This window comes from Dysidea avara, chromosome 2 (genome assembly GCF_963678975.1).
Source record: "Dysidea avara chromosome 2, odDysAvar1.4, whole genome shotgun sequence".
NCBI classification, from domain to species: domain Eukaryota; kingdom Metazoa; phylum Porifera; class Demospongiae; order Dictyoceratida; family Dysideidae; genus Dysidea; species Dysidea avara.
In genome coordinates, this window is record NC_089273.1 from 40,434,994 (window position 1) to 40,450,495 (window position 15,502).

The 15,502-nt window shown below is 37.1% G+C and overlaps 1 protein-coding gene across 1 annotated transcript in view; it reads left to right on the forward strand.

Annotated features, from left to right (window-relative positions):
• The window catches only part of LOC136248097 (uncharacterized), a 128,744-nt gene extending 113,452 nt beyond the window's left edge, over window positions 1-15,292 (forward strand). The window contains exons 13-14 of the mRNA XM_066039911.1: window positions 2,517-3,344; window positions 14,146-15,292. Of these exons, the coding sequence (XP_065895983.1) occupies window positions 2,517-3,344; window positions 14,146-15,138 (1,821 nt within the window). The 3' untranslated portion in view covers window positions 15,139-15,292. The remainder of the gene's footprint in view (window positions 1-2,516; window positions 3,345-14,145) is intronic.
• Window positions 15,293-15,502: the final 210 nt, after the last annotated feature.

Below are 15,502 nucleotides of genomic sequence, written 5' to 3' on the forward strand. Positions count from 1 at the left end.
GGCTTTTACTCAGATTCTTCTATACTATATACTCCATGGACTTTCTATGATGTTTACTCCATCTACATACTGGTTTTCAGTTCACTCTTCTATGCGGTTTATCTGGTAGGCTTGAAAATTGATAGTTTTTTTATTCACGAAACTCGGTTGCATAATTGTGACACCAGTGGGGTTTTGTGTCATATCTTCATGGCCTTTATCTTGATTCCTTTCAAACCACAAAAAGGCACTCCTACAATGGTTACTCCATCTACATAGCAATTTTCAACTCATTACTCCAAAGAGATTACCCTGTAGGTGCGACAGAAATTTGACCTTTGACCTTGAATAATTGGTCATAACCCCATGAATGTACTTCAGTTTATATAATTGTAGCTATAGGTATGTACATAGAACAAAGTGTAGAAAAACGTTTTGCATAGTAAACACTGAATATCTGTGGTCATCCTTGGTTACCTGAGTACTCATGCTTACCTGTGTTTACTCATGTTTACTCTTTTTATCGGCATTTGCCCTTCTTTACTGGTTTTTCCCTTCTTTACCAGTGTTTACTAGTCATATTTACCCGTGTTTACACATGCTTATCATATTTACCTGTATTTACTCATGTATACCCATGTTAACTCATGTTTACCTGTGTTTACTGGTCATATTTACCCGCATTTACCAGTGTTAACTCATGCTTATCATATTTACCTGTATTTACCCATGTTTACCCTTGTTTACTCATGTTTACTTGTGTTTACCCGTGCTGATCATGTTCACTCATATCTACCTGTGTTTACTCTTGTTTACCCATGCATGTTTACTGTTTACCTGTGTTTAACCATGTTCACTCATGTTTACCTGTGTTTGCCATTGTTTACCTGTGTTTACTTATATTTACCTGTGTTTACCCATGTAGACAATTATCTACCTGTTATTTACTCTTTTTCAACATTGGAACTGTACATGAAATTTGTAAATATACTTGAGCAATTTTACAGCTTTTTGTAACTGTGTTTATTAGGTTAGGGGTGCAACAATATATCGATATATCGATATATTGCAATATTTTCAATCACAATACAATGTAGTATGTGTGACAAAACATATCGATATATTGCGTATTGCAATATATTGCTGTGTTACAATATGTTGCATAATATTGCAGGGTTGTAATGGGCTGTGGCTTGTGGATAATTAGCCTATTCAGCTGCCACCCTCCTGGAGGGCAGGCATGAAAGCCACCAGAATGTAATTGTTGATGTTTTAGAAGCCACATATCCTAAACAAACAGTAGCACTGCCTACTTGTACTGTAATACCTATTTAATAACTGTTTGCCATTATAAGCAGCTTTTGACTGGTGGGTGTACACCACATGACACTATTGTTATCTGCTGTATCTTACGAAGCTTAAATCCATGATTTATTTACACAAGTATAACACTTCAACATCACCAAAGGCCTTAATCCAAATATTGCAATACAGCAATATATTGCATTAATTTTTAAGGCAATACGCCATATGGTATTTACCCGTATTGTTGCATCCCTAGTGTTTACCTTGTTTACCTAGAAAGTATTATTGTAGTTAATATTTTGGTCCTATATCATGCCACATATGGTTTTGAGAGCCCAGCTACATGCATATATACATATCCCTCTTGTCACCCATACTCTTCAGCCACTTGATTAAGGATAATCGCTCAAGCATTCCTTAGACTGATTTGAAGATTTCTGCTGAAATTTTTATTAAACTAATCTATTAACTATACAACAAGCACAATTATCACAATACTGTGGGCTTACACATAGACCTCACTTTGAGTGACACTTTCCTTTTCGTATATTATCTCTGTTGGGCAGTCAGTCCACGCTTCAGCATGATTAAATGTATTGGTATACAGTACATCAAATAGCACTTTTGTTACTGTGATAATTGAAATACTGATAGTACATTACACAAGAGCCACTCTGTGTATTTTAAGATTAACGTTTAATTTTAAATGGTGAGGTGTTTCAGTGAAATATTAATAATTATTCTACTTTTGTATACTTCCTTGCTTCAGGTTGCCAATTTTGCTTTAGACATGATTGCATAATGCCAGCCAAAGCCCACGAAGAATGGCATGTTATTATTTCATATCACCATTATACCAAGAAAATTATATATTTATATATATATATATATATATATATATTATGAACTTTTGATTATACTAATTACTCTAGCTTAGTGTACACATTTTGAAGTTCACTTATGTATGTTGCAAGTTACTTTTAGGAATCATTACTACATTACAGCAAAGTGTCTATAAGCAAGTGAAATCACCACCTGAATTTAATCTCAACTGTAGCCATTATAACTGGTATTATACCATCATGCATCCTGTAGCTTATTAGGTAGGGATGAAAACTGCACTACTTGCAGGTTGTGATATTTTATTGTTTATGAAAATTTTATTGTAATAATCACAGTTTTAAATTTCATAATTTTTCGTTTACACTTGTATTTTACTTATATGTGTTCAGGAGCAACTAGTTCAACAGGAGGATCTTGGAAGTGGTCAGTATGGGAGAGTAAGCAAGTTTAGTGATTACAAAAATATATATGCTGGTAAAACTATATACCAAAGTCTTCTTCCTGGGTATCCTGAAGTCACTGCTAACCAGTTAAACAAGTTTACAAAAGAAATAAACTTATTTATGCGCAATTCCTACAGCCATCCAAATATTGAGCATTTTCAGACAGTATTACAATTAACACCTGATAATCCACCTACATTGCTCTCTGAGTTGATGACTGAAAATTTAGACATGTTTGTTATACGTATGAAAGGCAACTGCCCACTACACAAGCAACTTGATATATGTCATTACATGGTGACAGGATTGCAATATCTTCATAGCTTTGGTATAATGCATCGCAATTTACATGGTCGAAATGTTTTGATTAGTCAAGATGGAAGAGCTAAAATTGCTGACTACATATGCCCACAGATATTACATCTACCTAAGAATAAAACAGTACTCCCTGCAGATATACCTTACTTGCCACCAGAAGTAATTAGTGATAAATCACCGTACACTGAAAAGTCTGACATATATTCCTTAGGAGTTCTGCTTCTTGAAGTAGCAACACAAAAAATACCTGAAGCAACAGACACAACAGAATTCTCAAAGAAGTCAAAAAGACAACAGGAGCTCTCTGAAGTCAGATCTCATCCTTTGTTATTTACAATTTTAGGCTGTTTGAATACATTTACATTAGCCAGACCATCACTTGACAAAATTTGTGATGCTGTGGAAGATTCTAAAGAAACTCCGATGAGTGTTATGTCTGCTTCAGTAGATTTGATGGTGAGTAACAGTTTTGCCTTTAGCTAGAAAACTAATTAGCTCCCCAATTTTTTTTATTATAGCATTAATAATAGTGACTGCTTCAGTAAAATTAATACCTGCACACTATAGCACCACAACACACCTAGCAAAATCCATTGCTGAAATAGGCAAGTTCTAATTAATCTAGCAAGTCTCAATTTGATGAAACCTAATTATACATCATTTTGTTTGCTCAATATTCATTTTCACTTATAAGAGCATGAATCTCATGTGTTGCTTTAGAAGAAACAACATTCACATCATTTCTGCACCTAAAGCACCTTACTAGTATGCGTGAGAGATAAAGCTGCATCTCGTTAGATTTGCTATTTAATTTAAGCCAAATTCCAACTGCATGCACCATTGTACATGTTAGTTATGACTGTTAATATAAATACCTGAGGTTCACCTGTACAGCAGCAGTACAAAATCAATGTCTTAATTTCCCTGATGTTTAGTGGCACTATTTTTCCAAACTACTCAATTACGTATAATGGTCTGAAACTTTCCTTGAGAAAATTTTGGAACTACGACTGTGCCAGTTTTGCTGCATTTATCAGTTTATTGCACTTGTATTTTGATGATTAAAAGGTGTAATAAATGTAAAACAGATAAGAACTAATAATTATGCACCAATCATAAACCATTTTGGTTTCAACAAATCTCTCAAAAAACTTACTTTATCATACAGTGCGGTAGTACTGTACTGTATATTACGGATCATGGAGATTTGGGTTTTCCTATAGCCAAAGAATTCACCAAAAAACCAGCTTCACAACTCCATCCTGGCACTTTGGCACAGGGCCAGAGGAGGGAAAATTGGGTTGGTCAGGCCATTGATTATAATGTTGAAATTGCTACTGTATACATGCCAATGAGAGAGGAGCTGTTGCACAGTGTGCGAAGTGCAAAGCACAAGCATTCTAGGGGGGTCTGGGGGCAGCCCCCACAGGAAATTTTTGAAAATTAGACACTCGATCAGATATGCAATTTTAGTGATATTTCACTGCTAGTTAGCTATATAAATATGCTTAGGTCTATCTGTTGTTCTTCAGATTTTCTATACTATGTATAATTGTAGACCTGACATAGCTACGGCAGGGGACACAGCATGAAACTTGCTGTATGGTTCATTTAGTTATAGCTAGCAATTAGAAGTTCAAGGGGGGTCTGGGGGTGCAACCCCCAGGAGCTGCAGAATTTTTGCAATTTAAAGGTTTAAAAATGCCTTAAAATTTAAAATTGATGCTAAATTTTAAAGTAAAACTAGCTAGCAAATTGCAACTTTCCCCCCAAATTTCACAGGGAACCCATGCAGCATGGCCCCCTTTAGCTAGGATATAATTACTATACAGTGAATTCACACAGCTACAATAAAATGCTACACAGCTGTATACTACTATACTGGTTTGTATGAAGTGAACGGATCATCACGTAAATATACTGGTGGACAGTCACAAGACCAATCAGCATTCGAAAATGGCGCGATGTGGGTGAGACTGAGAGTTTGCTCGGTATCTCGACAGGACGAGTGGGTAGTTGAAGAGGAGTGATTTCTACTCAACATCTCATCCAGATGGCCACCATGTAATGTATGGGTGTGCAGCTTCTTGCCGAGGAGTGAGTCATCTGGTTTGTCACTGCCAGCCCTTCGCCCAGTAAAGGAAGCCAAGAGAGACAAGCCAAGGAATGCTAATGATTATTTTATGAAGACTGAATTGTGATATAAGTGTGTTGGTTTAGAATCAAAGAAGGCACCTGCCTTACACGTGATAAATGCCAACTGTCAGCACACATGATACTGTACGTACAACCCACAATCATTTCTGTACAAAATGATACGAATGCAATGCTGTACTGTATGGTAATTGGAGGTACTATACGTGTAGTTCTGTGCTTTAGTTAGGCTGAGAAACTAGGTAACTACTCGTGTCATGTATTTTCAATAACATCTGTAAAATGTATGTAGCTACATGTAGATGTGATCGTCCAAAGATTGCATGAGAGTAATGTAGTTCGAGCTGGTCAGCTAGTTGGTTCAACTCCAGATTATTGGTCCGGCTCAGGCCCGACCAACCGGACCTTCTCCTCCGGCCTTGTGGCAGTATTGGATAGGTATAACCAAGCCCAAAAGTGCCTTCAATATGATCCTAAAGGCTTCCAATAAATAGTTACAAAATTTAAACTATATATATATTCAATGGAATTTTCTACTGACTAACTGCCTGCCTACCTGCCTGATTTCTTCAGGCAAGCGTTACTTGATAACAACTAAGGCTATGGACTTACTTTTTTCACTGTTTGACATCGCTTCGTTCTGAGACGTGCCTTTTGACATGCTGCTGTACGTACAATGCACGCATCATATCATGGACTTACCTTTGTCCTTCTTTGTGTCCCATTTCTTTTTGCTGACAGCCCAAGGTGTCAATTTACGGTGGTGCAATGCATGGCTTCCCTACAGCACGTTTGTAAATGGAAATCGTCCATATTTTCTGTGGAGAATGGACTGATTGCAGAGACGATTCTAACACTGTTATTTGTTTGTAATGCTGTGTACCGGGCTGAACATAGCTGAGTAATGGCCACTGTACTTTCGAGGCAGTAACTGATGGGTGGGGGCGTGCGAATTTTCGAGGTGACTGGATTGTTGCAGAGGCACTTCTTTTACTGTATTTTTTGTCTGTAACACTGTTTAACATAGCTGAAAGTGGAGCGTAATGGCCACTGCACTTTCAAAGCAGTTTTTGATAGCTGGGGCAAGCGTTCAGCAGAAAACATTACTTCAGACACCATCTTTTCTTTTGATGCAGTATGTGTGGGTTCACCAGTTATAATAATGTTACAAAAAATGTAAGCAAACAAGTTAAAAGTTAGAAATTTTAAGTTCGATTAGGGATCATAGATAAAAAAAGTAACAAAACAAGGGAGGTTGCTTACACCTGCAGATACACTAGTGAACATTAATTTTAATCCCTAATTCAGTCTTGGTCTTGGTCTTGGGTATAGACTGGATTAGGAATTAAATGTTCACTAGTGCATCTACAGGTGTAGGTGACCTCCATTATTTCCTTCCTTTTTCTGATTTTTAATTTTTCCTTTAACTTGTAATTATACATACCTATAGGTGAACTTTCAACGCTCTCGTCATAAGATTAAAAAGTAAAATACCATACCCAATGCAGACAATTTTATCGAAGTTTATAATAAAATTCTTTTATGCATGCTATTCTTGTATCAACATTCTTAACTATGAGTTGCCTTTTTCCACCAGTAAAGCTGTGTAGACTACAAACCTTCATCATTAGTACTGTAAAGCTCTAATAAATAAGCTAATGTATTTGCAATTGGTTCCACATGGGATACTTAGAGAAAATAAGTCACTCTTGAGGATTCCTATGGATACAAAAAAGTGTGAAATTAACAAGGCCTGACTGCATAACAGACTCCTGTACGTGTTCAAGCGTAAATCAGATGGCTGCAGGATCAAGGCTGCCTAGATCCAGTCACGGATTTTTCTCCTATCTACAACCTTTTCAAACACACTTTATATAACATATTTTAACAGGCTATGGAACCAGATGCACTTGTGCTGTAAAGTAGTGGTGCACCAATTAATCGGTAAATAATTGGAAATCGGCTTATTGGCCTAATTTCAGTAATATCACTATCAGTTATTGTGACCGGGCCTGCGAAAACAAGGCATATGGGCACAAACTACATCCCATCACTCTTCAAGTAATATCGCAGTGCTGGAATAGTATTTTTGCATTCTGTAACTTGCATCATGATGCCAATTAAATGCTGGCTAAGAGCTAAAAATTGCAATACCATAGCATAATGGTACAAAACGTTACGAGCGATAAAAGTGTGAAAAAGTAGACAAAAATCATGTGCCCACATGCCATATCGCAGGCCCGGTCACAATTATTAATAGCAGATTATTTAGCCAATTAATTTTACTGACCTTGATGTTATTGTTTTCATAAAAATAAGACAAAAAATTAATGAAGTTTTAAAATTACGCATCAGCTAGGAACTTTTACAGTCAAGTGTGCTATTATGTATGTCAATCTGACCAATTGACTAAAAGGAAAGTATGGACTGTAACATTTAAATATCTTTAAGAGCTGGTCACAATTGTGACCGGATTTGCTAAAAGGGGTCTTCCACACACATCCAATTTATGAACTTTGGCCATTCATAACTTCAGATGGGAAAATGTTATTGCCTTGAAATTTGGACAGTGATGCGTACCAGCATAGGTTAATAGATGAAGAAAATTTCAGGTTAGTATCTTGTTTGAAGACAAAGTTATGGTCTTTCAAGTTCATAGAATTGGATGTGTGTGGAAGACCCCTTTTCGCAAATCCGGTCACAATTTAGTTTTCTTTAATGCCTGTAGGCATCTGAAACAAAAGTTTGCTCATTTATTATTAAGCACTGTGAAAATTAATTTAGGCTTGGGATTTTTTGTGTGAGTGCATTAAAAGTTCAGTAGTGTACAAGTATTCTTTTACAACAGTTTGGAAATTTCTCACCCAGTTTACTACACCTGTTGACACCATTAGCACAAGTAGAGTGAAATATTGGGAATCTATTGGATGAGGGATCAAAGAAAAAGTAGTGAAGCAAGCATGGATGGCCCCAGGAGGTTAATCAGGTTTCTAGAAACCGGTCAATGGATTTGCAGTCAGATCAAGATACTCTAATAGGACAGTCAATTACTCTAATAAAGCAGTCACAGTATAATATGTGACTGGGCCTGCAAAAATAGGGCTTGTGGGAACATAAAAATTGCCTACTTTTTCACACTTTGATGCATCATTTGTGACCAGATTTTACAAAACCGATCCAAATCGCACATCGGTCAAAATCAAACTGACACCACCAGTAGATAGCTACACTATCGTACTACTAGTTTTGACCCTCAGTACTACTCAAACTACTCGAGGCTGGTTTTAACAGACATCCTTTCTGGGTGGTGTGTAGTGCTCAAATGGCATTTTCAGACCTTGTGAAGGACCTGGCTTGGCAAGAATCAGTGGTTTACTGGTGGACAGCCTTATAATGATGGCCAGACGTTTTCTCTGTTGATTTTGCTACATATCAGCCACTAAGGAGCCAGCACAGCCCTGTAATCTCACGTCTGGACTCCAATCGTGGTCTGCCTCCATTTTGAGCTCTATCTCTTGCCCTCCCCACCACCCCCACCCTCCACCCTCCACCCCTTTGTGAGCACTCGTGATACTACTTTGCTCGTCCAACTGCTCAGATTTTCTATCTTATTTGGCAGGAAACTCTACAAGCAGCTACAAGTACTGGACGTGGCCTGAAAGGTAGCAGATTGATGCATCTTTTGTGTAAATTTCATACGCATGCTTGCTATCCTTGGAGAGTTATGCTGACTTCAATTCTTTAAAACCGTTTATCTCGAAACTTCTAATGTGCGATTTTAATCGTTTTCCAAAATCCAGTCACACTTTGTGTCCCACTATTGATTTGCCATGACATTTTCAGCACTTATCAAACATTTGGTTAGCTTTAAAATACAAGTTACAGAATGAAACTATTCTATCCCAGCACTGAGATATGAGATAGTATGTAGCAGGGTGTAGTTTGTGCCCACATGCCCTATTTTTGCAGGCCCGGTCACATATATAGAGCAGCAGTGTAGTAAGCCATGTAGCTATAAATAAGGATTTTCATGTACTTCATCAGTGATGCTAATACATAGTTAGGGTAGGAGAGTTATTCTCATCAGGTAGTAGTTACCTTTTCTTAATTGTAGTCTTTACCAAAAGTCTAGCTATGCTCCTGATCAGAAATCAGCTATGAAAATCCTGGAGCCACCTATGTCCAAGGAAATAGCAAAACAGAATAGGTTGTCTATACCTGCAGACCTGCAAATATGTGACCCAGTCTGAGAAAACCGGTCTTATCACCCATGTCAGCATATTTGATTTTTTTTCACTTAGGACACAATGCTACATGAATAAACTATCTAATTCCACATTTAAAATCAGCTAGACTTGAGTGGTCTGGTTTTGCTGGCTGCTTTTCCCAAGCCCATTGGTGATCCGTACGTGTGGTGTGGGGCCTTACTGGAGCTCTGGTCAGCCTGGAAACGACTGTATGTGGCTGTACAGCTCTGTAGTGTTGAATAAGTAACTCTGCTGTGAATTTCCTTTCATTTTAGCCAGTTTTGAAACCTCAGTGGCTCAAAACTTGGCCTAATTCATCCCTTGGCCTTCCTTTTCAATTTTTGAACACCATCTTGCCCACCTTCCAGGGCCCCCACCTCCCACCCATTTTGCAGCTTGCCTGATACAGTCAACCCCGGTTTAAAAACTATCTAAAATGGCAGGAAACTTAGTTGTTGGCTACTTGCACAGTGGATGCTCTGGAAGGTAAGGAATTGGTGTAAAACATGTGAAAATTTGTGACCGGATTTCACTTAACAAGGCTTCCACACACATAAAATCAAACTTATGATTTTACCAGAAATGGATTGCTGGTCTAATACACTATCATATTTCACACTGTACTTCCTTCAGCACTGACAAGTCTGGTTTCTGTAGCAGCTTTCTTCCGACCCTGTCAAATCCACGAGTGTGAGATTGGCACCATTAAATGGCCATGGCTTTGTGATAATGGTGTGTAGTGAGCTGGGACTTCACAGAGAGCTCGCCAATAGTGTTCTCAGTCAATTTGGAGTAATCTGAGTGCCATGGAGGGCCATGGAGAGCCCAAACTTGGCCTCTGGATTCCAATTGTCTTCTTACTTCATTTTATACCCGTATATTAAGACCACCGTCCACCCCCACCCTCCCACCCTATTAGTACCGCCTGTCATATTATTACCCGCTCGAAGAAAGCTGCTCAAAACAGGGCAAATTTTGGGTATCAGAAATGTATACACCCACTCAGTGATAGCTAGTGAACAGATGAACAATTGGTGCAAATTTTGTTTGCACAGCTGTAGGCACTGGGAAGTTATTACACAATGATTCCTTAAAATCGCCATATCTCCTAACAAAGCTTTGTGCGTCGAAGCCTTGTTTTGTCAAATTCAGTCACATTTGGTACACATAGCTTCAACCATTGGCGAGCTTCAACCATTGGCGAGTTACAACACACTAAATACTTAAAACCGGCATTTCTCGATACTTGTAAATAGGCGATAAGTCCGGTTTTGTCAGACTGGGTCACATATATTAATGGACATTTAATCCTTACTTCAATCTATAACCATGATTGAATTAGGGATTATTAAATGTCCATTAGTACATTATGTATCTGCTGGCATAGGCCACCTTTCTTGTTTCACTACTTTTTAGCTGTTCCCTTGTTTCACTATTTTTTTCTTGGATCCTTAATATAACTTAAAATTCCTAATGTTTCCTTCTGCTTGTTAATTTAATTTTTTTTAAATTGTGGCTACCGAACCCATGTATACTGCATCAGAAGAAACAAATAACAACATAATAATTTTGCATCTGAATATGGAACCCACCAATCATTTACTGAAAAGGTAGAGTCTACATTGTTTTCAGGAATATTCTTCCCATTACACAGTGTTAAAATGAAGAACATTATAAGAAGCATCTCTGCAGTCAATCCAGTCACTACAGAAAATACAACCATAAAGCTTGGTCGCTACGCAGCAGTCGTTAGCTATCGTGCTATTGTAAATTGACACTTTGCATTGTCAGCAAAAATAACTGGGACACAAAAGAGGGCAAAAGGAAGTCCATGATGAATGCATTGTACATACTGTGGTTGGTGAAAAGGCACATCTTGGGGCAAAGTGACATCGAACAGTGAAGAAATCAAACCTGTAGCCTTATCCATTGTCAAGTTATGCTTGTGCCAAAAAATTGAAGGAATCAGTTAGTTAGTTAGTTAGTTAGTTAGTTAGGTAGTTCATTAGTCAGTTAGTACATAGTTCATTAGTTAGTTAGTCAGTCAGTCAGTCAGTCAGTCAGTCAGTCAGTCAGTCAGTCAGTCAGTCAGTCAGTCAGTCAGTCAGTCAGTCAGTCAGTCAGTTAGTCAGTCAGTCAGTCAGTCATTAAATTCTGTTAAAGATAACATATTTAAGATTTCATAGAAATTAAAAATTTTGTGTGAAGGGTTTAGGGTAGGTCTGAAGGCATGTATGGGATTGGTTATGCCTAACCAAATCTGCCAGGTTATTATGAAGGAAAGGTGAGACTGTTTTTAAGTGATGTAGTTATCATTGGGCAAGAACTTTCACAACTCCTTTATCCTTAATATGATATATGTAGGTGTTCCAGTATCTTTTTTAATTAAAATATTCTCCATTATTCCACAATAGAATTTTGGCACAAAATGTTTAACTTGTGATTGCTCAATTATCTGAGTCATCTATGTAGTTAACCTTGATATGGGGTTTGCATTATGCTAATCATCATACAGATCTATTTATATACTACTTCTCTAAGTAAGTTTTGTGTCATTTAATCTTTTAGAGACATACTCTGCATACAGAATACTTTTGGAAGGTTTTCACTAGTGCTTACTTTACAGTGTGTCGTTACTCGGCTTGGGCTAGAAATTTTTGGCTACAGAACAATTTTCTGATGGTTGTGTCACCAACTCAAAATATAAACCACGGAATAACAACGACATAATCAAAACCACAACTCCACCTTAGAACTGTTGCATCATTGTGACACCCCACTACAGTTTTTTACCTTTGTAAGTTGCTAGCTTCCAATCTACTTATTTGAGATAGCCACTTGCCTATGGGTATACACCATAAATATAGACAAGTGTACATTAGGTGAATCATATTAAATTCTGCTCACCACAGAGCATACAGGATCACTGAGATTCAACAAACTCTTAGTTACTCTCAGTGCATAAACAAACTTGCAGCTACATATATATAAGCAACTGCAATTTCAATTCATTAGATGGCTGCTTGGTTTAATTGTAGCATTTTCCTTTATAATATGGGATCCTTGAGAAATAAAAATGTACTTTTTCTGTTTTCTGCAGAATTTGCATGCCTTAGTAGCTTATTTCAAGGTTGTTATAATTATATAAACAATGGACCCAGGGAATTGGAATTTTATGACTGTACTTCTCAACCTTTACACATTCTATACTTGTGCTATATATCTCTGCAAGTCACGTCATGTAATGGCAAAGCTATTTCTTCTCCATCACATGATGCTTATATTTGAAAATTATGAACACCTTTGAAAAACTGTCTGCTGTTGACTGCATTAAACCATAGTGGTGTATATTATCATACAGTATGATAGTACTGTATAGTAGGGACCACAAAGGTGTCAGCATGGCCTGTGAAAAAAAAATCACCAGCCTGATTTTTCCCTGACGTCAATGAAGCAGCATTGGTTAAACTAAGCCGAAATAAATCTTCAGATCGACCCAAAATGCTTTCAACAAGTTGCTACGGAATTAATAATATATTAATGGAATTTTCTACTGACTGACTGAATAACAGACTGACTAACTGATTCCTTCAGACAAGTGTAACTCGATAACGGCTAAGGCTATGGGCTTGATTTTTTCACTGTTCGACGTTGCTTCGGCCGGAGAGGAGCCTTTTGGTATACCACAGTACATACAATGCATTCATCATGGACTTACCAGTGTCCTCCTTTGTGTCCCATTCATCTTTGCTGACAGTGAAAAGTGTCAATTTGGTGGTAGCACATGATCATAACTTCCCTTTGTAATGGAAATCGTCCGTATTATTCATTGTGGCTACTTTGATTGCAGAGGTGCTTTTCGAACATGTTTTATAACAAGTTGAACATAGCTGACAACGAAGCGTAATGGATACGTCACTTTTCAGACGACAATTGATAGCTGGGGCACACAGTGTAATTTTTTTCTTTTGATGCATTATACATGGGTTCACCAGTCATAATCATTCTATTTTACAAAAAAAAAAGTTAACAACAAGTATACAAAAATTTGGGAATTTTCAACTAGAGTAGGGACGATGACACATCGGTAAAAAGTGCTGAAACAAGCTGGAGTAGTGCACAATATTAAATTACAGTAAAACAATAAGAGGTGTAATGCTCAAGATACCATAACGGAAATGCACAGCAGGAATATAATACTTCTTATTGTTTTACTGTGATTTAATATTGTGCACTACTCCAGCTTGTTTCAGTACTTTTTATTGGTGTGTTATAGTCCCTACTCTAGTTGACAATTCCTAATTGTTTTGTGCACTTGTCTATGTATATATATGTATTTTGTGATACACATTGACCACACTAATCTGTGTACCCTAGCTGAAACTTTGTGCTAATGGAAAGTAGTTTAAGTGAAACGATCACTGCTAGTTACACAAGCAGCTTGACAAACAGACTTAATGCGTCATCATGTGACACATGAATACCAAGCCCTTGTTTAATACCCTAGTTGCTGGAGGGGTGTAGAAGAGTGAGTGGCCAATGCTTAATCTCTTTTCAGTATAGCTACACTAATTTTCTAGTACAAGTATATGTAAACATTGTGTGTATATAATGTGTAATCATTGTTAAGTAAATCATATAAAATTTCTGGGTCCTCAGTCCTGGGTCCTTTTCCCTCAGACATCTATTCCAACCCAACAAACTATATAATGATTGCCAATCAATATTCCATTTATTGAGCATAATTTGAAAGTACTTTTTTCACAAAATTATGCTGGAATGCAAACTACTAGGTAATACTGTGACACTAGAATAGAAAAGTAATTAAATACATCATCTATGTTACATTTTTATAGGAATCACATCAATTTTCATTGGCACTACAGAGCGGAAGATATAAACTGAAGTGGGAAAATTGTAGTCCGATGCCAACTGCCATGTGCATGGCTTATGTCACCATCATCAATGCAACTATGTACATAGGAGGGGGCATTTGTCCAGATCAAGACAAGATGGGGTGCATATATGCATATAAGTTTAAAGACGACAAGTGGAGTTGTTTACCACCTTTGCGTAAACAATGTGGTGTTCCAATGAATATTAACAAGAAGTTAACTATTATTGGAGGATGTGAACTAGCCCACTCATCAAGAGCTATGAATACTTTAACAACATTCTACAATAACAGTTGGAATAATGATATATTTCCAAACATGCTGACTGCTAGGATCTGGCCAGATGTTGCATCACACCACCAGTCACACATAATTGTGGTTGGTGGCAAAAGTGATGGCGATGTTGTGCTAAACACCATAGAGGTATTGGATCTCACAACTTTACAATGGAGAATGGTAAAAACCTGCCTACCTCAGCCAATGTTTGCACCATACACAACCATTTGTGGCAACTCACTGGTAATAGTTGGATTCTGCACTACTGATGAGTGTCGTTCCACAAAAGCTTTCTTACTTGATATTGATGAAATAATAATTAAACATCACTTAAAACAAACCATTAAAGATATGTCTGATGAAGAGAATCATAACTTAAGTACCTTAACCAATCCTCCATTCTCAAAAACAGCTCTCATTCAAAGCAGTTCTACTCCTGTTATTTTAGGGGGAGAAGATAAGCTAGGCCAGGCAGTTAATGATATTATGTTATATGATGATGCTATAAGAGACTGGAGAAGAGTAAGCTCTCTTCCAATCAGCTGCATGTATACTGCTTTAGCAGTTTCCAACAACCAAATAATTATCACTGGTGGATGTAAGGATGCACAAACAATGCAATCCTCTATGGATACCAGCTTAAATAGTGTTTTTATTGGACACCTTGTAGAAATTTAATAATTTAATCAAGTAGAAACCAACAAAGTTTACTTCGTTTTTCTTTTATTTATTTATTTTAAAATGTATACACTCACACTATGCAATCATCATTTCAATTGACATGTACATTTTCCACTTTGTATATAGAGCATGTACATCCTGGCACAATGTACTTTGACACTTACTGTGAGATATTATAAGCAGTGGTAAGAATATTTTGAAAAATCACTCTTATGGGTGCATTCGACACTAAATATTCATTTCTGAAACACAGCATTATAAGTTACATCCCTACCCATTTAAGGGTAGAATAAACCATTAATATCTTGAATTACAAAAGAATTTTTAGAAATATTTGAAAAGTATTTTCTGCTTGTAACAG